This window comes from Haliotis rufescens, unplaced genomic scaffold, assembly GCF_023055435.1.
Source record: "Haliotis rufescens isolate VD_foot unplaced genomic scaffold, xgHalRufe1.0.p SCAF_3, whole genome shotgun sequence".
Lineage (NCBI taxonomy): Eukaryota > Metazoa > Mollusca > Gastropoda > Lepetellida > Haliotidae > Haliotis > Haliotis rufescens.
This window is the reverse complement of record NW_025964001.1, coordinates 8,530,161-8,556,475: the sequence shown is the minus strand read 5'-3', so window position 1 is coordinate 8,556,475 and position 26,315 is coordinate 8,530,161. Positions and strand designations below refer to the sequence as shown.

General features: G+C 40.5%; 1 protein-coding gene across 1 annotated transcript; it reads left to right on the top strand.

The window, feature by feature from the left end:
- Nucleotides 1–476: 476 nt before the first annotated feature.
- On the top strand, nucleotides 477–26,315 carry LOC124140940 (N-acetylated-alpha-linked acidic dipeptidase 2-like). The gene is made up of 18 exons (XM_046508782.2): nucleotides 477–1,028; nucleotides 9,526–9,811; nucleotides 11,973–12,098; nucleotides 12,695–12,881; nucleotides 13,235–13,331; nucleotides 13,609–13,698; nucleotides 14,189–14,274; nucleotides 15,593–15,712; nucleotides 16,104–16,189; nucleotides 16,756–16,819; nucleotides 18,429–18,496; nucleotides 19,361–19,467; nucleotides 20,529–20,619; nucleotides 21,181–21,270; nucleotides 22,370–22,532; nucleotides 23,805–23,886; nucleotides 24,397–24,489; nucleotides 24,734–26,315. Exons 1-18 carry the CDS (start codon nucleotides 772–774, stop codon nucleotides 24,945–24,947), a joined length of 2,307 nt encoding a protein of 768 aa, XP_046364738.2. The 5' UTR covers nucleotides 477–771; the 3' UTR covers nucleotides 24,948–26,315.

The following is a 26,315-nucleotide window of genomic DNA, read 5'->3' as shown; positions in this document are numbered from 1 at the left end:
AAGAATTCTAACATGAAAAACCTAGCAATGTTTTCCTGCGAGTATGGGTTTAGATCATCTGAGATCACAGACTTGGTCATATTTCGATTTTCTATTGAACATCGGCAGAACGATAGCTTACGCCTTTTAGCCACAGGCTTCATCCTGTCATAAATACAACACTTGACATATAAACATCTCTGAAATTATCCAAAACAACGATACAAAGTTTAACTGAACTTTAGAACTATCCGAATAGGAACTTTATCAAACCGCATATTTTGTATACACCGGGAAAAATATTAAGTCTCGCATATTTTCCAATTAAAATTTCCATATAATTGTTCATTTTCCGACGAAATACATCTGCTTTTGTTTCTTGTTCGAGATTTATTAAATACAGAACGGTAGGTGCTTAACCAGGTGTAAAAGAAAAGGTATGTGAACCTAAACACGACCAGCACGCCAGTCGGACAGGAACGAGGTTATAACATCATCACACACTGTCACCGTAGTGACCCAGGGGATGGGAAAACAAAATCATTACATTACAACAGCGTCTGAATCTACAAGGATGACATTGTGATGCACAACGATGTAATGCCTCAAAGTGTGACATATGTAACCAAGCACCACACATAACAACAGTCCTCCAAGCACGGCCATCCATCAACATTATTGGAGCACCAGACATCAGTCGCTGACTATCCTCCTGCCCCACGAACCCACCCCCTCCCTCGCGTGAACGCAGCTTCCTCGGTGGTGGGATCGCCGACTGATTCCGCTGCAAGCATGATGAACAACATGTCGCTCATTGATGGCACTAAGGTGGTCAAGGGGAGCGGAAAGGCAAAGTATATTGTGTGTGTGTTAGTCGCAGTGACGTGTTTGATAGTAGGTATCGTTGTGGGTAGATATGGACTTTGTGGTACCCCGGACGGAGTGTTTCTACCTGGAGTGTCGGAGACTATTAATAAAGACGGAGATGCTGATGTTGGAAAACGGTTGATGGATTCTATAAGTAACACAGAGATTGAGGACAATTTGAGGTATGTTAAATGTATTCGTTGTCGATGCCTGGAATGTTTGAACATCAGGAGAATAATGTGCATGGTTCGTTTGTCTTGTAGTCTTGGCAATATGACTTATAGTACAGATACATATATGTGTAGTTATTTCACACAATTGTTTCCCCGCCAGGCCACAGTTCGCCCCTGTTGTAAATGTTATGAGGTATCCCGTTCATTGAAAACGTTATTCCCGTTATTTCTTTCCCATTATCTCAATGCTTATTGTCTTTCCAATGATAGTTACGTGTGTATATCTATCTGACTCTATATTCTATATACATTACCGTCCTTAGGTTTCGTTTTTATTATTTTTCGAATTCTAATTCGTCTTTAATAAACATGTATGGTTAAACTGTTTTGGTCTGGTAATAAAACATTAAAGTAAAACCTTACGATTCACGAAACTTTCTGAGAAGTAGACACCATTTATTACGAGAAAACAAATGGATGATTAAACACATGAAACATATAGAGTTTATGAAATATTAAACATGGTTTGAATTGTATACATTGTATAATTCCGGATACATGTATGTATCTACTTATTTCGTTAATATACTATGATGGATGTATTTTTCATATATTTGTTAATTTAATATTTAATCATTTTTGATGTAATATACAAGTAAACTTTTGTATCCTCATTTGATTATTGTTCTAAATTCATGTAGACATATGGTCTCAGTTGAGGCTATATAATCCACAGCACTGACATAAATATGTGTAATGTATTTTGTAATCCTATGATAAGTATTAAATATCGCCTCTGTGGTAAAATATTACGAAAAGATATTGGGCAAGTGTAAAATTTCTTTGTGTTTGCTTGAGCACAACGAGTACATGGTGTACAAATGCAGCCTGTTTACAATCATATATATATATATGCGCTTTATCATGTAATACAATAGCACACACCGTTATCTTTAAGCACAGAAGCTTCATTCATCTGCATGATCCTTTATGAACTAAACCGTTTTGTGATCCTAACGTTTCATAAAACCATCCACGGAATTTTAAGTATGTTTTTTTTTCATGAAATGAAAATGATTTGAATGTAGAATGAATTAAGAATACAGGCTTTGTTGAGAGTGAGTGTGGTTTTACGCCGCTTTTAGCAATATTCCAGCAATATCACGGCGGGGGACACCAGAAATGGGCTTCACAAATTGTACCCATGTCGGGAATCGAACCCGGGTCTTCGGCGTGACGAGCGAACACTTTAACCACTAGGCTACCCGACCGCCCCCCTCAGTTGAGAAGAATGCGAAAGGACTATATTATTAATATTCTACATGTATTTCAAAGCTTTATCTAATAAGCAGTCCCCTTGTTGGAGATTTCCTGGAAATGATTTGAATGTTAAATGGAACTAGAAAACAGGCATAGTTGAGAAGAATGCTAATCGGCACACATCAATATTACCCGAACCGGAAATTGTTTAATCTCTGAACCTCTTGGGCGTACTCTACACATCCTCAGAACCAGCCTACATCTTAATTGTTTGAAGAAAACATCTTACAGGTGATGCTATTAAAACTATGTTTCATATTGAGTTAATCTCCTCTCTCCATACGCCACTGCATTAAAGAGACTGGGGCTTGAACTGGTTGCAAAGTTGAATGATGTCACAAGTTTATAATGTAGTACTTACCATTTGAAGGTAATATATCGACGTAGACATTGACGTAAATAAAAGGAGCAAAACCCTTTCCATGTTCATCAGAAATCTGGGAGCAGAGTCGATTGTCCAAATATATATTAAGCATGTGTTTATGAATCACTATCAAATACTGATGACACCAGGTGTTCGCGTAAAGTATATAAAACAACACAATTAAGAAATAAGTTGTTAGTTCATGGTAAATATAACAGGCTCTATTTTCATGTATCTGGCATATATAATTTATCCTTACTTAAACAACCTATTTGGCCTTAATGCATGAGTGTTCATGTTCGGCAGCAGGCTGTGCCGATTCTTTTACTCTATGTTATAAATATCCATCTTTTATCGTGTATATCTACGAGAGTCTGGTTTGACCTTTTGAAGTCTACTGCCCTAATTACACTAATACATATAAGCCTGACTTCCTACATGCTCGTTAATGTATTGCAATATACATGGAGAGCTCTACAGTTCAATGGAGGTGCTTGACGGCCGACATACTGGCATTTACAACAACCAAAACATGAGCGTTTGAAAATAAATGCCTTCCTATAATGTCTGATAGGTCGGTCATAAATGTTAACAGATGTGCCTTCAGTTGGGTATTTGGTGTGAACTCGACCTAAACCAGTAAAATAGGTCAACACCTTCAGCTTGCTTGTCTTTTTAAATTTTACTTTATGGATATGAATATTTCTTATAAATATGCACTGCTTTTTATGTTTGTATAACGATTAAATATATTTTAAGTTATCAGAGAAATGAAAAAGGGTATACTAGGAGCGATACAGACATTAATGTAATGAATATATTTATAAAACATATTTACAATGAATTTACATGTTGTTGGTGTGATCACTGATTTTCAGTGATCTATTCATATAATTGTCACTTCTATTTTGCCGGAGACTGTTTTTTCTCTGGCACTGACGTTTTATATATTTAATTATCATAAGTGCGAGCGCATGCATAGTTTGTGTACTTTTAAAATTATTTATAATGTATTCTAACATAGGTACATTAGTTAGAAACATGACAAGCTTCAGTAGGAAATTTGAAAATGTTATTAATACAGTAAACTACGGTTATAACGAACTCAAAGGGACCACTAATTTGAGTTCGTTATAACCGTAGTTCGTTAAAAGCAAATATACAGCATAACTACAGCAAATAGTCGGGGCAAAAAAGTAAGTTCGTTATATCCGTCAGTTCGTTATAAGCGTAGTCGTTATAAACGTAGTTTACTGTACAATTAAGACATGCGATGTGTTTGCGTTAGGTATTGCAGGAGTGCGTGAAAGTAATTTGTCCTTAGCTACACTATCTAAACTAACTATGAGAGTTTCTATCATTTCTCACACGTCCGTTTTGGTTATGCGCACACATAACAGTATTGGGAAGGACTAGTTAATAAAAGGATTCACATCAGAGAGACCAACTCTCAGAGATGATAAGGCTGGTCGTATCCTGGCCGTCTCACCTGTTGTTCGCTCCAGCCTGTGGTTTGTCTAATACATGACCTGGCTCGATAACTGAACGAAGAAGGAATAAGTAGCACTAAAGTAAAGAACTGGACTAGATCTAGGTCACTATATTTAAGTGGCATTGTTGAAGCTATATAGTATGAATGAAGAAAGTGTGGACTTATGGATTTCAACTTCGTTTTTCTTTCAATGCGACGTTTCTTTTGACTAAGAAAAGACTTTCGTATCAGGCGCCGCGATTCGCTGAGCAGAGTTGCGTCCCTTGGATACGTCAGAAACCTATGCTTGTGGGTTTCACCGAAGTGGTAAACGTCTGAGACCTGCATCACTTCGGGCTTTCCTCCCACATTAAGCTGGCACGCCGTGAGAGAGAGAGAGAGAGAGAGAGAGAGAGAGAGAGAGATTTTATTTCCTCCAAAAGTTAATCCGAAGATTATACATAATTAATCAACCGTATTCACACAAACTCATATTACCTGTACATATATACAATACAAGACAGTAGCACCAGTGTCATGTCATTCACACAGTACAAAAGGTTAGATCAGATGACATAATCAAGGTTTAAGTGTAAGTACATGAGAGAGAGAGAGAGAGACACAGAGAGAGAGAGAGAGAGAGGGGGGGGGGGGGGGGGCAGGTTGGGAAAAGAAAAGCCATCAGAAAACACTATTCTGTATCAGAATCTGTATCTGTATTCAGCCTTGGATGACAACGGTTTAAGGATCAAATGACAACGGTTTAAGGATCAAATAAAGAAGTTGTTATCCATAAATTATCTCTTCTTTATCAGTAAACACAACGCACAACAGAAATAAAAAAAAGAGGCAAATATGTGTAGACGTGCAATCATCGTAAGACTGTTGGAACGTTACAGACAGACTTGCAGAACACACTACAGGGTAGGGTCACGCAGACCAACCGTGACGACGCCACAGGGTGACCGGTACTTGCGCACTTTGCATTTGCGCACCAGGTTCGTCACACTGTCGTCGCACTGTGCTTCGACGATTCCGTCTCGCAGGAATGCGAGCCTACCGCCCCTTGCGTGGAACGGCCTTGATCCATGAATATCGACGTCGAAGACGGCAATTGCCAAGGACAGCGAAACACTGCTCTTTACTGATTCTGCGTTTTCCATAATAATGGGTTTATCGTCGCTCGGGGAAGCGATTGGCGCCAAGCAGCATTTAGGAAGTGCAGCTGTATCCCCACTAGAGTATCTGGGATAGGTATTCCTTCATCGTGGTAATTACAGGTTAACACTAGTCCCAGCAACCTGCATGTATGTTTGTCGTATGAGGCGACTTAACGGATCGGGTGATCCATCTTCCCGAGGCAAGGGAATTAACTGACTATAAAAGTCCAGTTTCCACCCTTGCTGAACTAGGCTGGTATTACTGAGTTACATTTTGGCTGGACTAACGAGTCTATGCATAGTCCAATCGAAATCGCGCAACGAAATAAATCCGGTTCGTAAACTGTCGTGCAGATTTCGGTCGATTGCAGGATTTGCCAGGCATGTGCACAGCTAACTCGCTGTTAACAGCTATTTTCCAAACCTTTTCATGTTTTTAATCAAGGTGCTCGCCTGAGTTGATGCACTTCGCGATGTAACACCCGTTTTATCACAATATAGATCTTGATTATCGATCAGATCGTCACGACTGTCGTGGCTTTTGTTTGAAACAAATGCAAGTGATGGAATCTGATTGGTCCATAGGAGAGGCTTAGAGGGGACATAACTCGTAATAACCACTCGTGGCGTTATACGTTACGACCGAGCCCAGGAATTCCAGCCTAGTTTGGCAAGGGTCATTTTCTCCTTTGTTGGAAGGAGTGGCGGTAACATAATGAGGATCGGTTGGTACAGATGTAATGGCAACTACTACCAGTACTACATTTGGCAGCTACTGGTTTGTCTGAATCAGACAAAATTGTTGCTGACAGTGGCGTAAAACAACCTTCATTCACTCATTCACTGTATTATCACAAACGTTTAAGCAATCGCATACCGCTTCATTTACAGAAAGCATAACAAGAGTAAGTATTTTTCCAATAGTGTTATTCGTCGGTGAATGGCTGCGTGTGTTTGTTGTCTAACATCGCATGCAGCAATATTCCAGCTCTATTACGGTGGCATGCAAAAATTGGGTCTGGTCCAGACAAACCAGTGATTGATATAGTGAGCAAAGATCCACGCCATCGGGATACGATTACACGCAATCAAGTAACCGAGCCTCTTAAAACCAGCATAGGTTGTTAGAGATCAATTCTCACCCGGAATCCACGATTAGTGTGGTAAACAGATTAAAGATCAATTAAACTTCTTGGTCATATGTGTGTAAAATCTGTATTTTCCGAATTTCTGCTTCTGGAACAAATTTGGATTATGACGACAATGTAAGTGAATGAAAGCTTCTAAAATAAACATGTGTACAGCTCAAGTGGGTATTCCCCTAGCAAATTATACACTGATGGGCTATCAACAAGTTAAGCAAGAATTGTGATATGTTTCATATATAATTACAACTCAATAGCCGCGCTACATACTTTACAAAGCTTGTATCTTTTTATTCTAAATTTGATCATGTGTAAGTATGGCATTACAAATTGCAAAAGCAAAATCACAAGCGTGATCTCTGTCCAGAAAATGGAACAAAATTTTTATTGTTGGCAACTGAAGTTCACTGTCTGGATCCGGAAACCGGATTTCCGGATCAAAGAACATCACGGTTTCCGGGTATCTGGGGTCGGATATTGAATGACTGAGTTGGGTTTAACGCCGCTTTAAACATTTTTCCAGTTATATCACGGCGTGTCAGCTTAATGTGGGAGGAAAGCCCGAAGTTGATGCAGGTCTCAGACGTTTACCACTTCGGTGAAACCCACGAGCACGAGTATGGTGCTGACAAACCTAGAAACATAATCGGGGCGAACCGGGATTCGAACCCACAATCATAGGCTTCTGGCGTGCCCAAGGGACGCAACTCAGCACAGCGATACGGCGCCTTAGACGACTGGGCCACCCATGCCCCCTGGGGTCGGATAACCGGGGTTCCAATGTATTTGTTTGTCCATGATTCTCACATAGAGTGTCATTCCAATGTCATTATTAAGAACACAAACCTTGCTTGCTGGTATTTTAAATAATTACACATTGTGTTGTGTCGGTCTTTGAACGGTTGCCCCGGGACCACACTTAGATCGCGATATAAAAGATCGTGTGTCGTCGTTTACGTCGGTGTAGAAACATCACCACCATTCTATTAGGCCACGTATCTAATTATTATGAAGTGTTATCATTAATGGTATAATTTGACGTGTGGAATTTGTCAATTGCTCCTATTTTGACAAAGTGGATGTCTACAGTGATAGCAGGGACGACGGATGACTTTTGAAAGTACAATTACCTCGAGCACTGTGTGAGAGCGTGAGTGACAGCGATTAATGATAGACGTAAAACATGTCACAGTGAGAGTGTAGGACAGAGAGATGGAAGGGCAATGAGAGAGAGGGGACGCACGGTGGAGGACGCGGCATCCCTCATATTATGCAGTTATATGAACAGCCTCGTTGTTTGTGTATGAATATATGTTTCTGTTTCAGCTACACTACTACTCCATGTACATAATCAAATCTTGATAAGACAAAAAAGAGGAAAGAGATAGGTCGTCATTGTCAATGATATCGAAATAAGGCATAATTCATCATCTGGCCAATTCTGTATAAAAGGTGTAAATTACTCAAGATAGGGTTTGTTTTGTTTGTTTGTTAACGCCGCACTCAGCAATATTCCAGCTATATGACGGTGGTCTGTAAATAATCGAGACCAGACAATCCAGTGATTGACAACATGAGCACGCAATTGGGATCGATGACATGCATCAACCAAGTCAGCGAGTCTGACCACCCGATTCCACCAGTAGCCTCTTACCACAAGCACAACAGTCGCCTTTTACGGCAAGCATCGGTTGCTGAAGACCTATTCTACCCCGGATCTTCACGGGTACTCAACATATGTAACGCCATGGACTTACGAAATCTGGCCAGATTGATTGTACAACTGATAAGTAATTCTTTTAAAATAAGAACATTCTGCATATATTTGCCATCTCTAAATACATTTTTTTTGTAGAAAATGTATATGTATATACTCATATACAACTATTGCTCGTTTGAAGAATATGAAAAATAACATGTGTCAGGGTGAGTCATCCGGATAGAGCGCAGGATCTCGCAATGGACAGATCCACACATGATGAACCGATTTAAGTCGAGTTTTGCGTCAAGCATTGGAACCGACACTCTGTAGGTATCCACATCTAGTCATGTCTACCTGAGTCGGGGTACTGCATGTATGGCGATGGTGACACCGTTGTAAACAAAAGCAGGGAAGGATGAGGCAAATCAATTATCTCTATCAAGATAGTGGGACTTTGTCACTTATATATACACTCATCAAAATGTCCCCGTAGGGAGTCCATAGATTCCAGATGACTCATGAGAACTGAGACCTAATAACATTAACCGTTGCTCATGATTTCAGCCACTGGTTTACCTTAACAAGGCTCAACTATGTACCCTTCTACCTGCAATTCATTCACTGTGTAGCATCGTTGTATACAGTGTACATGTACATCTAGAAAGAGTATTGCCATGGCCCTCCACGCGTTGACGGTGTGATAGCCTCATAAAACTCGTAATTTATGCTATAAAACAATACAATAGTTTAACGCAGAAATCCGCGGATTATTCGCGAATTATTCGCAACTTATCCGCGGATTATTCGCAAGAACACAACAAACTTTTGCGGTGTATTGCAAGGTTTGCCATATAGTATTCGTATTTTGCTTGAGGACCGCCTCCGTGGTCTAGTGGTAGAGCGTCCGCCCAGAGAGCGGAAGGTCCGGGGTTCGATCCCCGGCCGCGTCATACCAAAAGACGTTAAAAGATGGTACTTGTTGTTACCCTGTCTGGCGCTCGGCATTAAGGGGATAAAACAAGGACTGGTCGGCTCGGAGTCAGTTTACTGTGTTTAGGTGGGTATTCGTGTTAAATTGCGGCATGGTATCTCAGTGGGCTAGCACTATAAATCGGCATCAGTCCAGACAAGTACAAGCAGCCACACACACACACACACACGTGCATGCACGTAGCTATATAAGTGCAATAATCTTGGACGCGACGTTAAACCCAATTTCACCTCACCTCGCCTATTTTGCTTGTATTCGATTAATTAATGGAAGTATTCATGCCCTTCATTTCAGGTTCAGCGTGGCTATATAGTTGCCAACAAATACACTTCAGATAATTTGTTCATTTCCAGACTTTTGTCAAAACGGCCGCACGTAGCAGGAACCCCCGCGGATCTGGAACAGTCGCTGATATTGAAGGAATTTTGGGAAAATGCCGGCTTCGACGACGTCAAGTTGACGCCGTACAACGTCCTGTTGTCCTACCCTGACCCGAAGGTGCCTAACGTGGTGCGCTTGTTGGACGAGAGAGGGGGAGTAGTGTACGAGTCCCCGTTAAAGGAAGCAGACCTGGCCGGGGAGAGTGATCCAGATGCCCTTCCCCCATACAACGCTTACTCCCCTCCGGGAGATGTCAAGGTAGAGTCAAAACTCACAAATACTTGTAGCGTTATGATGTTCTTTCTCAACAACATGAGACATTGAATTCATCAGTTCCAAGGTAAACTGTGAACCTAACAAGTGTGGCAGTAGTTGACAACAGATAAATGTGATCAAAACTGAACAACAAAAGTTCCTGTGACATTGAATAAGAGTTAATGCAAAGTTATGTTTTTTGCCAAATCTGAAACAATTTTGGTTTGCAAGAGATAAAAGACTCCTGTAAGTGTTCAAATGGTTTAATATGCCAAACTGACTTCAGAAAATGCGTGATTTCAAGAAACCATGAACATGCCAAAATGTCAATTTACAAATCAATAGCGTGTGTGTCCACCGCTGGTTACGATGTAAGCAACACATCTTCGTCTCATGGAATGGACCAGGCGTCGCACAAAGTCCTTTGGGATATCTGTCCATATCCGCTGGAGCATGTTTCGAAGTTCCTGGAGTGTCTGTGGAACACGTGGTTGACTTCGATGGCGCCGATCAATCTCATCACACATGTGCTCGATTGGTGAGAGATCTGGGGAGCGGGCCGGCCAGGGTCAGTCGAGCAATATGAGGCCGGGCGTTGTCATGTTGAAAGGTAATGCCTGGGCCATGACGACGCAAAAATTGTAGAACAACAGGGCCGATGATCTCGTCGCGGTAGCGCAGTTCATTGAGATTTCCATCTACCACTATCAAACGGGTCCTCTGTCTTGCCGTAATCCCACCCCATACCATAACGCTGCCGCCCCCGAACCGATCTTCTTCCATGACACAATGATTGACGTAACGTTCACCTCGACGTCGGTACACTCGAATCCGTCCATCGCTGTGGTTGAGGTGAAAACGAGACTCGTCAGTGAATAGAACTTGTCCCCAGTGCATGGCCGTCCAGCGTAAACGCTGTCTGCACCACTGTAGACGTGCTTGACGGTGGTTTCCTGTCAAAATGGGACGTCAGGCGGGTCTTCTGGCGACAATCCCTGCACATCTGAGGCGACGACGTACGGGGTTTGTGAAGATATTCGTCGAAGACCAGGGACGCTTCTTGCAGTCACTGTTGCTGGCTGGAATCGATTTCGTAGGTGTGTTGTTCGAATCCAGTTGTCTTGTCGATTATTGGTTACGCGTGGTCTGCCACTCCGAGGATGGTCTCTGACTGCATTCGTCTGTTGCCAACGTAGCCATAAACACCAAATGGTGTTTCTGTGGACGTGAACTTGTCTTGCAACATCACGTTGACTCGATCCTGCTTCAAGCATACCATTTTCGGACAGGCGTAGCATTTAGTAATGTTGAATAATTGCGTAATTTTGTTGTTTTTCTGAGTGGTTGTTGTCAGCACGATGCCAAACAATGCATATTGAATCCCGTTAACGCACATGTTTTTATACCCATTCACGGGTAGTGAAATGCATGGGGCTTGCATAAAAGTCAACTTTTGCATGGAATGCATGCTTTTCTGTATCAGTTGCGTTTTTGTGACTTGATTCCATACCTGTACTTCAATATTGAAAACCAAACTTTACTTGTTTGAAAAATACACAAACATATTGGTGTCACAGAAACTTTTGTTGTTGAGTATACATATCACAGCATTAGGATGACTATGCAGCACGCCAAGGTCATACCAGCACGATACATGTCAGTGTCATTCTGACAAGTTAATTTCCTTCATTAACTCGTAATATAACAATAGTGTGTATAACAATTCATTCCATTAGTCGAAGGGGTCACATCCATTACAGAAACATCCGATGAAACATTCAATGGCTTTCCGTAGTGCCAGATATAACTACTAAATGCAGGGATGGATTTATATTGGAATATAAGCACGTGGAACACTATGTAACATGGCACTTACAAAGACAGGATCACAACGCGGTGCGTCTATTTGATTTTCGGTGGGGATGAGGGATGGTTTCAGATCAACATATTTCTTTTAATGTTTTGGAGCTCAATTATAATTTCCAACACAATAAAAGGTGCTCACTTTTTTAATAAGTGCGAAAAACGAACTGTATTTGGACTGAAAGAAAAGGACACAATACATTTTTCCTGCAATGCGAGACACAAGTATTTGTTCTAGTGAAATGGGCTTCATTATTTTTATTATTCCACTCATTGTGATTTAACATCATGCTCTGTCCAGGCGGACCTGGTGTACCTGAACTACGGCCGCGTGGAAGACTACGAGTGGCTGCAGTCTAACACCGGTATCAACGTGATGGGGAAGATTGTCATCGCCAGATACGGGAAAATATACAGAGGAAGCCTGGTACGTGTCCGTATGTTCTTAGATGACATCGGACCTCATTTACTTTCTACTCATACTCAGTCAACTAGCAAATAAAAAGGGCGGCTGTCAAAGGTCATCTGTAGCATCTTAATGGCAGCAGACTGTGTAAATAATGCTTCAATCCTCGGATATGGCGGTAGCGGTCAAAGAACACATCTCCCGTGAAACCGTGTGCGTAAATCATACGAAGCAAGTGTACTGCCAGGATTCACACCAAGGTTCCGGCGGTGGGATAGTCTGTGGTTAAATCACTCACTCGTCGCACTAAAAATCCTGGTTCTATTCTAAATTGATGAATGTTTCTTGTTGTTCTCTCTGGGGATATTTCTAAAAGCGTCCTTACATCATGCTTACTGGAGCTCTCTCTATGATCCCCAAAACTCCGAGGTGAACATAACTGTTAGCAATAACTTAACTCTGAAACACCGCTGAGATCTTTATATTTATATTGTAATGAACAGATAATTTTGGACAATGGTAAAAACATATTGTATGTAATTTGTAAAAGTAAGAATAAGTCCATTATTGAATTGGCTTGACATGATTGACGCTGATGGTTACGTCGTGCTTCACAGGTAAAGAATGCTCAAGACAGAGGAGCAGTCGGGGTCATCATATTTTCAGACCCAGCTGAATACGCTTCCGGAAACGGCGACTGCGATGTGTACCCTGACACCTGGTGGCTGCCTCCATCTGGAGCACAAAGGGGGACAATCTACGGCGGTGTTGGTGACCCGCTCACTCCTGGCTACCCGGCAATCGGTAAGTGACACTGGCAACCATTGACACTAAGATAGTGATCAACAACATGATTATATAGCTTAAAGTTACATGAACTATAAAACCATGTCCTCCCGATGGTACTCGCATCTGTACCGAAACGTCGAACTGAAAGAATTAAAAAGTTGAAATCTATAAGTAAACCCTGTCTTCACTGATAATACAGCTTCTAAAACTCTGATCTACACCCAGTCCAGTACTGTACTTTAGTGCTACTTATTCCTTTACTGTCAATAATTCTGATTCATTGTGCATTGTCTAACGATTTTTTCACTTTGAAATCTTAGACATAACTTTTCCATATATATTTGTTTACAATTTTATTTGTTTACCAGACTCTGCATATCGATACAAAGTAAACGAAACCACCATACCAATGCCAGCAATACCTGCCCACCCGATCGGATACGGAATAGCTGGGAAATTATTACGGTAGTAATTATTTACTTAAGTCTATTTAATAATTATTGAAAGCCTTTATCTATTTTTCACATGTATATACGAGGCACATCTCTGGTGCATCTGGATGGCACCCGGTGACATCATTGATTTCCAGTGATCCATTCACATAATTGTCACCGCTTTTTGCCTATTATCAGCAGATAATCGAGACTGGTTATTCACTGGTGATGGTGTTAACGTTATAGTAAACACATTGACTTCATGCCATAACATGTATCTCACTAACGCCTCACTAACTCCCATGCAGCGAGCTGGGTGGCGAGGAAGCCCCACCATCGTGGCAGGGGCGCATGAACCTCACTTACAGACTGGGGCCAAGGTTTCAGAAGCTGGGCTGGTGAGTAGCCTTCAGTGAAGTATGTGTTGTTTGTTGTTTAACACTCACCATGTTTCCATCCATATGACGACGGCCTGTAAATATGGGTTGTTTGTTGTTAAACACTCACCATGTTTCCATCTATATGACGACGGCCTGTAAATAATCGAGTTCTTCCAGACAATAGAGTGATTAATATTGTAAGCAAATTTCATGCCATTTTTGTAAACGCTGTCGAAGGGAGACCCCACTTCTGGCTTCACAAACTGGAGGTTCTAGAGTAGTTCATTATAGGTTTGTACCCTGATCTGAAATTATCTTAATGACTTATGACTTATCAGGCAACATCGTGAAAATGGCAAGACGTCTTGTCCATTTCAGTGTAAACTGTTTTTTTTGTCGAAAGAAACTCTGGTTGATAGTTGTAACATATATGCGTGATAAACTCTTACTACATCCATGTATCTGATACTGGTGTGTCCCTCCACTGTCCTGCATTGTGTACTTCAAGGAAGATGGAGATGCGTATATCCACCCGGAACGTCATGAGGACGACGTATAACGTCATTGGCATCATCAAAGGCGCCGTGGAGCCGGGTACGTCACACTCATGTTTCTACGTCCTTGTGTTGTTCATAGGTTACTGGACAGATCAGTTCTATTTCTTACTTTTCTTCACGATGCAGAGTGAGTGGGTGAGTTGGGTTTAACGCCGCTTTTAACATTATTCCTGGCGGGTCAGCTTAATGTGGGAGGAAAGCCGAAAGTGAAGCAGGTCTATAACGTTTACCACTTCGGTGAAACCCATGAGCACGGATATGGTGCTGACAAACCTAGAAACATAATTAGGGCGAACCGGGTTTCGAACCCACAATCATAGGTTTCTGGCGTGCCCAAGGGACGCAACTCTGCACAGCACATTGCGGCGCCTTAGACGACCGGGCCACCCGTGCCCCCTCACGATGCAGACAGGAAGAGCAGGGTTGAATGATGGTCAGAGAGAAATACCAAAGAACACGAAGAGGGAATTAACTATAGCTGCTCAGAGGCCGATATTTGTCCAAATCTGAAGAATTTTTTTTTTATAATACGCAAAACAAGAACCAAAACATATCTGGTCTAAAATACTGATGTTCCGTACCTTTATTAGATAAACACAGAGAACTCTCGTGAGAAACAGACCACGTGAGAGGAAAGCTGAAAAGATACTAACAAATGATTTCATTCATAGGCTCCATATTTCATTAATCCAGAAATACAATATACCGGGACGCATTGTATCTTTGTACATGTCTATAACACCCGTGAAGATCCGGGTTAAAAAAGGTCTTCAGCAACCCATGCTTGTCGAAAGAGGCGACTAACGGGGATGGGTGGTCAGGCACGCTGACTTGGTTGATGTACGCCATCGTATCCGAATTGCGTGGATGGATGCTCCTGATATCAATCACTGGATTGTCTGGTCTGGACTCGATTATTTACATATCGCTGTAATACAGCTGGAATATTGCTGAGTGCGGCTTTACCAAACAAACAAACATACATACATACAAAAACAAACAAAAAAAACCCAAACAAACATATGTCTATTTATAAACCTGGACATTATTTAAGCCTGGACGTAGTGACTTCATTTTCTCTATTATATAGGCGGTCGGGTAGACTAGTGGTTAAAGCGTTCGCTCGTCCAGCCGAAAACCCGGGTTCGATTCCCGACATGGGTACAATGTGTGAAACTCATTTCTGGTTTCCCCCGCCGTGATATTGCTAAGGAATTGCTATAAAGCGGCGTAAAACCGTACTCACTCACTCTTTATTATATACATCACACTTTTCTCTATTTTTGCTTGTACATTTAAACCAAGGGACACCAAGAGTTTGAATGAAAATGTCTTGACTGTTTTGAATATTTCAGATCGTTACGTGATGGTTGGGAACCACAGAGACGCCTGGGTGTTCGGGGCCATTGACCCGTCCAGTGGGACAGCCGTCATGATGGAAATGTCGAGGGTGGTCGCAAACCTGGTCAAGTCAGGTGAGCTAAATTATTGACTACATAATGTATATTATTGAATAATATGTTCTTCTAAACACAATGCAAGGCATTTCCTTTAACAATATAGACATTCGACTTCCGATCTGACGGGGGACACGGTTAGCCCAGTCGTATAAGACGCCACATTTCGCTGTGCAGAGTTGCGTCCCTTGGGCACGCCAGAAACCTATGGTCGTGTGTTTCTAGGTTTTTTAGCACCTTGTTCGTGCTCGTGGGTGTCACCAAAGTGTTAAACGTCAGAGACCTGCATCAAGTTGAGCTTTCCCCCTCCCCCACAGTTAGCTGAGATGCGGTGTTATAACTGGAATACTGTGCAAACAACAGATCAGAGATTATGCTGACTATTATACCGTATTACCTGTGATTACAGGTGCTTGGCGTCCTCGGCGTTCCCTGATGTTCTGCAGCTGGGGAGCTGAGGAATACTCACTTATTGGATCTACGGAATTTGTTGAAGTAGATGCTTAATTATTGATTCATAGAATAGTGGTACCTACATTGCAGTTATGTATCTACAACATCGCTGTGTCACCGTTAAACATGAATAATTATATGCATTGATGTAATAACATCCATTTTCCGTTTATTAACTGGAATATCGAAATGTATATTTCTTGTTCAAAACGAATTTAATGGAAGTGTATTCTACAAGTTGTAGAGAAATCAAGGACAATACTGTAGCTAGTGAGGAATTGCCTTTATATGTTTATTTGCACATGGTTAATTGTTGCAGTCATTGCGATTTCGTGAGTCATAGCCATGAACTAGATACAAATGTATGATCATTCGGCGCATGTTATCAAACAAACCCACAGCACCATTATACTGGTAACGTAATTTAAGGATAATCTGCACTCGGAACACGGAACTACAAATATATCTCCCTTTGAGGTTAATGGCGTGAAGCGTTATAACCACTTATGTTAATTTCGAGATTTTTCACTTCGAAAACAAATGCAGCCCTAAGTAAGAAATAATTTAGGATGCCAATCTATCCATACACAGTTTACTTTATATTTAAGGAATACAGAAAAACCCTACATGAACGAGCAGTTGCATACATCAATATCGACGTCGCTGTCCAAGGTAAGACACTTGGAAATAGAACATTTACGAACATGTTCAATACTGTACCTAGTGAAGCACCTAAATAATCACCATGACAACGTGCTACCGTATACCCACGAACAACGTATACAATGCAGAGAAACCTTGTTTAAGCAGAACCCTATTTACTTCATTGATCGATTAAGACAATGTAAATAACTGGCCATGTCAGAATCCTTGACGGTATCTGGTACTAACAACCGGATATCGCGACATATACTTTTAAGTCATCCATCCACGAATATCCTGTGTATTATTTCTCCCCTTCATTCTGATAAATACCCTGAACACATTTTAGAAGTGACATCACCAGATCTATCTCTCTTATCACTGACACTACACAGATGGTCACTCTTCTCATGAGAGCTATTTGAATGGAATGCTAGCGTCGTGTCATGCGCATTGGACTCAAAAGCTGTAGCAGCGAATGGGTCCAGGGTATTCATAAAGTTAAGTGAAGATGCGAGTTAGAACTGGACTTCAGCAATCCATGACTGTCTTAAGTAGAGGTTGATGGGTGGCATCGTATCTCAGTTACGTAGACCGACGTTCATTATGTCAGTCCCTGGTTTTCTGATCAAGACTCGATTACTTACAGACCGTCGTCATAAGGCTGGAATATTGCTGAGTGCGGCCTTAAACAACAAACAAACAAACATACAAACAAACAATATCTCACCAATACCATGCACCCAGACCATAATAGTGGAATAGTCCAAATGCTAGGTCGCCTTATATCTACCAAGAGCCATAGCGTAGTCTATTACCCCGAGGGGGGCGGTCGGGTAGCCTAGTGGTCAAAGCGTTCACTCGACACGCCGAAGACACAGGTTCGATTCCCGACATGGGTACAATGTGTGAAGCCCATTTCTGGTGTCCCCCGCCGTGATATTGCTGGAATATTGCTAAAAGCAGCGTCAAAACCAGACTCACTCACTCACTCACCATTACCCCGAGAGGGAGTATGAGAGATTCCGCCAGTGATCGCGCTAGCTCCAATGCTACCCGTGCAACTGACCGGTGTGCCTGCGTGTAGGAAACATAGCAAGCCATTGAGCTGTGCATGACAGTGTCATAAGCAAGCCATTGAGATGTGCATGCCAGGGTCAGTTCATGTTAAGATTAATATCTGACAATATGTGAAGTACATGAAATATAACATTACAGTAAACTACGGTTATAACGAACACGTTTATAACGAACTGACGGATATAACGAACTTACTTTTTGGTCCCGACTATTTGCTGTAGTTATGCTGTATATATGCTTATAACGAACTACGGTTATAACGAACTAAAATTAGTAGTCCCCTTGAGTTCGTTATAACCGTACTTTACTGTAGTTATTTCTGGATACAGCTTAACAGTCACTATAAGGTTAAGAACGCTTTCGGTCCTATTTATCCGAAACTACCTGGCTGAAAGAATACACATGAAAACTCATCCCAAAATTACAAACGTTACAAACAAGGTGGATTAATAGAGTTGTAATAATACCCAGGATAATCGAATGATAGAGGTTTCACTGAAGACAATGTAGACATTGATACTAGCAGGTAGAATGTAAAATGTAAGCACTTGTGTTGCAGCCAACTTCTCTCTGTCTACCTCTGGAGCGCCGCTGATGTATAGAGCATTATATGATGCAGCGAAGAAGGTAAGGGGCACAGCGTGCAGCGGATATCGGAACTCAGTGCATGGCAGAAACTAACTTTATTACTGTGATCTTTAAATGTTTCAAACATAGCTGGCGTTACGCATTCATTTTCCTTGGAATGTATACATCATCCTATTTTTGTCAATTTGGTTGGATTTTACAAATGTCTGATGCCTGCATTCGGGACACTCTTCAGTATTAAGCACATACGCCGTGATATAACCCAAGGTATGTAATGGGTGTAACATTTCAGTGCAATGTGTCCATATAGGCCATTGCTTGGTGTTTTTCATGAAAATAGACTTGTGACAAGAGGGATGACTTCAACTTACCAATAGTCAACGCTCCCTTCACGTCCAACAATATTCCAGCAGGTCCAGCCTTTGGTGTTTACATTTAACAACTTTTGAGATAGAATCAAGCAAGCTCTTTCTACCAAGATTTCAAAGAGCGCCATACGACTCTTGCTCAAAAGTTTTTTTATATCAAGATTTAAACATTCAAGGCCTCAGTAAAGCTTTCATTTTTTTTATGGTAGACATGTGGTGGACATTCCCAAATTTTACGCATCAATGACACAAAATTGATGTCCGATGCAATTCCCTATTTTGACTTGTAGCATATCTTCCCGTGTTTTTCAGGTGAACAGTTGACTTGCCTTTGCATGTGTTTGTGACGGGTGCCACCGGTCGGGCAGGACACATGGAATCATTACTATTTGATAGTGATTCATAAACACATGCTCATGATATAGACGGAATCTGATAATCGTCTCTGCAGAGATTTCTATTTTATATGAAAAGGGTTTTGTCGTTTTATTTATTGTACGTCTGCAAATGTAACATGTAAATGAACATGTTCCAGGTTCCTAACCCAGACATGGACGAGAGAAGTCGGGGGATTCTGACAGTGTATGACAAGTGGCTGCTGAACACCCCCTCCACTGATGACTACGGGGATCCCAATCCTTTGTAATTACTTCTGAACCAGTTCTTGAGTGTTTAGTAGAACACTAGTATTGAAAAAGTAATAATTAAAAGATTTAGCCTTTAATGCACTTTTTAAAAGTAACTGTGACGTCATTAACGTTCAACAACTAATGTCTGGCGTTGTCACATAACCGGTTTTAGTAAATTTATATTTCATCTCGCTTCCTATTTTCGTAAACGTGTATAGCTATTTCGTTGTTTGGGGTTGAAGAGACAAACTCGCTTTCTCATATCATATTTGCGAAACACTGAACACCACCAAAATATAACTTCACTTATAATATCGAATATAAACTGCCGGCCAAAAGGAAGTATACATAGGAAATTGAATTTCACCAAAACATTACAAACGTTATCAAAACGTTACATGTCTGAAAACAGACGAAAACCAGCAGAATTTAGGATCAAAACACAGCAATAGATAACCATTTCTTGTTTGTTTCATTTTAGCCACAAACAAACATAGATGTATAATTTCTTTTGCGCGGCAGTTTACATCTTACACTAATAACTGAGATACCAAATGTATCGGCTTTTTAACCAAACACATGGTAATATATGCTGTATTTCTCTCTGGCCTTCTCTTTGGGAACAAATTCGGGATACTTGTACTGAAGATTTGAAGCTAGAGAGGTCCAGGCCAGTTAGTTGACCAGTTTAAGCATAATATAAGAAGTAGTTCACAATACCAGTGAGTCTCCCATACACATATATGACGGTTATTTTCATTTGACTGAGTGGGCACGAGATAGACCAGTCAACCAAGGTGTTGCAATTCGCTATACAGAGTTGCGTCCCTTGGGCACACCAGAAACCTATGGCCGTGGCGTCGAATCCTGGTTCGCCCTAATTATTTCTAGGTTTGTCAGCACCATATCCTGCTCGTAGGTTTCACCAAAGTGGTTAACATCTAAGACCTGCATCAGTTGCGGCTTTTCCCAAACACCAAGCTGAAACGACGATTTTATTGAAATGTTTTTCAAAGCGGCGTTAAAACAACTCACTCACTGTAGTATTGACTGACGTTTTGTGTGACGTTGCAGGATCCACGGGCTGGGATCAGGCAGTGACTACGCTTCTCTCCTCCAACAAACTGGGGTAACATCTGTCGATCTGAGTCACACGTTTAATAAGGTAAGTACCATCCCACACGGAAGTTCAAATGTGAAAGCATTTACCACTAGAACCAGCATGTACATATATCATCGCCAACATTGGGCAACGACGTTACAATTGTTGGAAAAAAATATTGAAACTACAAACAAAGCATAATTTGCGATGGTTGGATGTATCATTTTCAGTGATTCGGTCATAAATTTTCACCGCTATTTTGTCGTCAACGTCCAATAGAACCTTTTTCGGTACATAATCAAGGCTGTGATTTCGTAAGAAGACTTCGTATGTTTTAAGCTACTGCTGCAAAATCAGATAGTTTTTTTTAATAAACATTACGAATTTCAATAAAAAATATGAAAAAGTCCAAAAAATTATTTATTTGTTCTTCTTTTCCCGACAGCCTGAAGCATGATTATATTTTTTTAACATTATTTGGGACAACCTTGTTTTCGATTAAATCTCCCAACACCAAACACCTGCAGCACTGACTGATATGCGCATTCGTTGTTGTCAGGATCTGATTGATTGAATCATTAAAATGTATATACGTTTTCATTCTTTTAAATAATTTGTTTTCAGACAAAATACTCAATTCCATTGTATCCCCTCTACCATTCAATCTACGAGACTTTTTATATCGTCAAGAAAATAGTGGACCCTAATTTTGAGGTAAGAAAGAAAGAACGTTTCAGGGGAGCAACATTGTATCAACCTTGCTGATTTGTAATCATCTGTTTATGATTAATAGAGATCGGATCTGTATCTTAGATATGATATTTAAGTAATAATAAAATCGTTTTGTTTCATAATTCAAATACTCCACTGAACTTTTAATTTGATTCTGCTATTTATTGAAATGAACTGCCGGGAGAAAGAAAGTATACATCCATTTTAATGGTGGCTAAGACCGAGACGTCGATGTATTTGATCCGGGTCTCACAGATGTGTTTTGGATCCAATCTCATTAAAATCAGATCTTAGTTCTCGCTGCCGCTAAACAAAGATCTGAGGACATCCCATTACGGGTCACGTCAGACCGACCTTTCGCAAACCCTGACCGACCAATTGAATTACTGACAAGAAGGCGACATTAGCCAATCAGAAGGCAGCTTTCTCGTGCTTTACGACACTAATTTCAAATTGGCGACTACGCTTCGAAACATATTTTGACAAATTCTCGATTACAAATTTGAAACCTGATTAAAAGAACATTCTCGAATGGCTAATATATGATCTAGTTTGTATAGATTCAGTCGTTAAGCCTGTTACTATCGTTCGGAATACCCCGTTTTAAAGTTTTCGAGGCTGCATGATGAGAAATCACATTCCGACTGTCACTTTCCTGATCTGGTAAGCGACGCTCTGATTGGTCGGATGAAAGGTCGTTCTGACGTGACCCAAAATGGGATGTCCTCAGATCTTTGTTTAGCGGTAGAGAGAACTAAGATCTGATTTTAATGAGATTGGTTTTGGACCTTAAGTGTTTGCATTGTTTCGGCGACTGTTATAAGCCTGGTAACGTTTGGATAACGTTTATAATTTTTGGGTTGAATTTTCAAGTGTATTACTTCTTTTGGCAGGCGGTTTAGTATAAAATGGATTGAAAGCGTTCTTAACGGTATGGTGACTGTTAAGATTTATTAATGATTGTATCCCGAAATAACTAATGTTCCGTTTCATGTACTTCACATATTGACAGATTTTAATGTTAACATGTACTGACCCTGTTATGCACAGCTCAATGTCTTGCTATGTTTCCTACACGCAGGCACACCGGTCAGTTGCACGGGTAGCATTGGAGCTAGCGCGATCACTGGCGGAATCTCTCATAATCCCTCTCGGGGTAATGGACTACGCTATGGCTCTTGGTAGATATAAGGCGACCTTGCATTTGGACTATTCCACTATTATGGACGGTGTGCTTGATATTGGTGAGATTTGTTTGTTTGATTGTTTGTTTGTTTATTTGTTGTTTAACGGCGCCCTCAGCAATATTCCAAGTATATGAGGGCGGTCTGTAAATAATCGAGTCTGGACCAGACAATTCAGTGATTGGCATCATGAGCATCGATCTACGCTATTGGCATACGATGACATGCATCTACCTAGTCAGCTCGACTGACCACCCAATACCATTCGTGATCAACTCGTGTTATTCCGGGACAAGCCGAATAGCGACTCGTGCCTCTCGCTTGGCCATTTTTGCAACTTGGTTCCGTCTAAGCGCAAATGGGCATAGCTAAAAGAATTGTCAACTCCTTGCGAAATGATTTGCGTATATTTCCCCCATACTTCATATACATTCCAGATGCCCAGAAAACGCATCGCAACTTACAGTATTGTACAGTATGATTGAACACATTTAGCTGTATTTTCGGTATATTTTTAAATGCAAGACATTTGTAAAATCAAAAACTATTCCTGGGGGATTCTTTGACCGAAGTACTTGAAGTCATAAGCGATATTTGATTGGTTAGTCGTATTTTCGGACATAACATTCATCGATAGGTTACGGAAAGGGGCGAGTGGTGACGAATGCACCCAATACCTGGAAAATGAAGTTTTCTAATAGTGAGCTCCCGTTTCCGTCGGTTATTTCGGTTATTGTGTTAAGTCCATAGAGAACACTGTCTAACACGACATTCTCCCAAATCTGCCATTAGGTCCTGGTACAAATTAATGGTATTTTTTATGAGATAATGATGTAGAGTGGTTTCTGGTATTTATTTAGATTGTTATAAATGAAAAATAAACCGTATAAAGAATAATAAGGGACTGGAAATTATTAAAGGGGACAGGGTGGGGATGAGATGTTCAAATTTATAAAAATTGCATTCGGAAACGAACTGTGACATTTTTGCTTGCAACCCCCTCCCCCACTTGCTCATTCAGTACTCACCCCCCCCCCCCCCGCCCCCCCCCCAGACCCCCACCCCCTGTACGTCGCAGTGTTATCTTTCTACGATTTAATTCTCAAGTTGTATGGTACACTATAAACAATCAGTTGAAGCACACATGGCTTCGTTTCTTGACATTATATCATTAGAAGTTCCGCTAAATAGGACATATACCTTAATAATTAACACCTTGAAATAGATCATATAACATGATATTATGTGCTTTTCTTAGTATTATATTACCTTGTGAGTTATTGGTAAATACCCCATATAATACTATCTAATAACCCGCCATTATCATTTCAGAGCAACTGAATGGAGTTATTTTGAACTTTACCATGGAAGCAAAGGCGTTTGAGCAACGAGTAAAAACTTTGAATAGAAACGAGTAAGTGTGTCGCGGTCTTATATACTACTCTTACCTCAGTTTATATGTGAGACAATGCTGATAAGTCTGTCTTTTTGAGTAGAGAATAGACCAAGCAAGACTGTGAAAGGAATACGCGTTGGAAGGATCACTTTTGTTGACACTCTTTGTAATAATTCTTCCTCCACAAAAGCGACATCCATAATAAATCGGGGCCACATCGGACCCCAGCATCTTGTCATTAACGGCGACTAAATGAGGTTCAGTTGCTCAACTTGTGAATCAGCCGGAGAAATGTTAACTACAGTAAACTACGGTTATAGCGAACTCAAAGGGACCACAAATGGTTCGTTATAACCGTAATTCGTTATAAGCATCTATACAGCAAATGACAGGGACCTAAAAACCAGTTCGTTATATCCGCCAGTTCGTTATAAGCGTGTTCGTTCTAACCGTAGTTTACTGTATATGGTTTCATGTGGTATAAATCTATCAACATTTGTGTGAAGCATACTTTCCCCTGTTACATAGCCCTATGGCAGTACGAGCTGTAAATGACCAGCTGATGATGCTGGAGAGAGCTTTCCTTGATTCAGAAGGACTACCTGACAGACCACTGAAGAAGTAAGCATGGACCACGTTGTGGTTATACACTTTCAGCAATTTCCCGATATGTTGAAGAGTCCACGGACATGTAGCTGTTGTTTTGAATTGTTCAATTAACGGTACATTTATCCACAAAAACATAAATGTTATTTGGAAGGAAGCCGACACGCAGTGAATATTAAACGATAGCAGCTTTAAACCCACTCAAAAAACACTCAATCACTTTCTCAGTGTGTCAACATTTATCGCTTCTATTTTGCAGACACATCATATTTGCTGAGAGCAGTACCAATTCCTACCACGGAAGCAGCTTTCCTGGATTGGTGGATCTTCTTTTTAAGCTTAAAACTCAACCAAATTCTCGCGAGATCTTGGAGAGAGTCAAGCGCCATTATTCAGTGATACTTTTTACCATCCAATCAGCTGCATCCACGTTACGTGACGTCACCTCTTTTATACCTAGACATTTAACATAACTTTGAAGCACACTAGTCTGTAAGGAAATGGGTGGCGAGTGAAATTTACAACAGCTGGATACAGTGAAACCTCGTTAATCCGGACAAGGTAGCTCCGAAAACCTGACCATAGAGTTTGAAATTAATTATCAATATTTTCACCATCCATGTATCAAAATGAAAAACACATTCCCATCTGGTCTTGGTAGACACGCCGTCCGGATAAGCCAGGTTCGCCTGGAAGTGTACATTGTGGTCTATTTACTAAAATTAAATGGTTTTTTTAGAAACAAAGAATTATGAAAAAAGAAAATGATAACGTCTAAATTTGAAAATAAATTATTTCGGGAGAGAATATCAATCTATTTGTTCACATGTTTTGTCCGTCCTGAAAAGTGAAATAGTCTTATAATGTTAAAGATTTGACTATTTCGAACAGGATGCAATATATTCTAAAACCGATTGCCCTGTTGTCTAAGGCGCCTCAATTCTCTGTGCAGAGGTGCGTCGTGCCAGGATACACTGATCAACGGTTTGAATCCCAGAGTTGACCTGATTATGATCATTGGTTTGTCGGTACCATTCCCGTGCTCATGGGATTAAGCAAACTGGTGAGCGTCTATGACCCTCGTCACTCTGAAATGTTCCCTTGCATAAATTGTAACAGAAATACTGTGTGCTGAGCTACGTGGAACCCATCACACTGATTCAAAACAGAAATATAAACTAGACCATATTCTTTCCCTGACAACACAAACAGGTATGGTAAGAATGGGTTATATTCAACATACCTGTTCTCTAAAAGTGTATAGCGATGTGAAACAGAAAACTAATTAACAATTTTTACAATGATCGCAAACCAACCCAGCCAAATTAGATTGAACTTGTCACCTGCATAAAAATATGTATCTTGTAACAGTGATAATAATGTCGCTAATATTGCATCAATGTTTTAAATGAATAACTCTCGATTTATTTCTAATATGTTTTAATAATTTGATATTGATTCATAATAACTTGTTCATTATAAGGTCGGAATTGTAGAATGGACTCTGCTTTTAGCAGATATTTCTTGTGATTAAAGGAAGGATTTTGTCGCTTTTATTTATACGTAAACATGACTTTTGTCTACATATTTTCTTTTATCACACTGGTCCCCTCCCGATATTAAGCTAGGCTTTCTGGCAATGCATCTGTACATGACTTGTTCTATGTACTGTATATAAGTGTAGCATTGTGTGCTACTGTCGCTCACTGTGTAGAGGAGGCTGTATAAAGGCTGTAAAGTAGTTAAGGTTGTGTATTTGTGTGTGACTGTTATTGTAGATTTTCACAGTTGAATATATGATAATTATTTAGTCAAAACAGAAATAAACTGCATTTATTGTA

What these genes read in the sequence shown, in the direction of transcription:
- LOC124140940 (XM_046508782.2), top strand. Translation starts at nt 772, where the DNA reads ATGATGAACAACATGTCGCTCATTGATGGCACTAAGGTGGTCAAGGGG. An exon ending in GAGATTGAGGACAATTTGAG is followed by an intron (nt 1,029 to 9,525) that starts GTATGTTAAATG and finishes GTTCATTTCCAG; the next exon opens with ACTTTTGTCAAAACGGCCGC. An exon ending in TATATGATGCAGCGAAGAAG is followed by an intron (nt 18,497 to 19,360) that starts GTAAGGGGCACA and finishes AACATGTTCCAG; the next exon opens with GTTCCTAACCCAGACATGGA.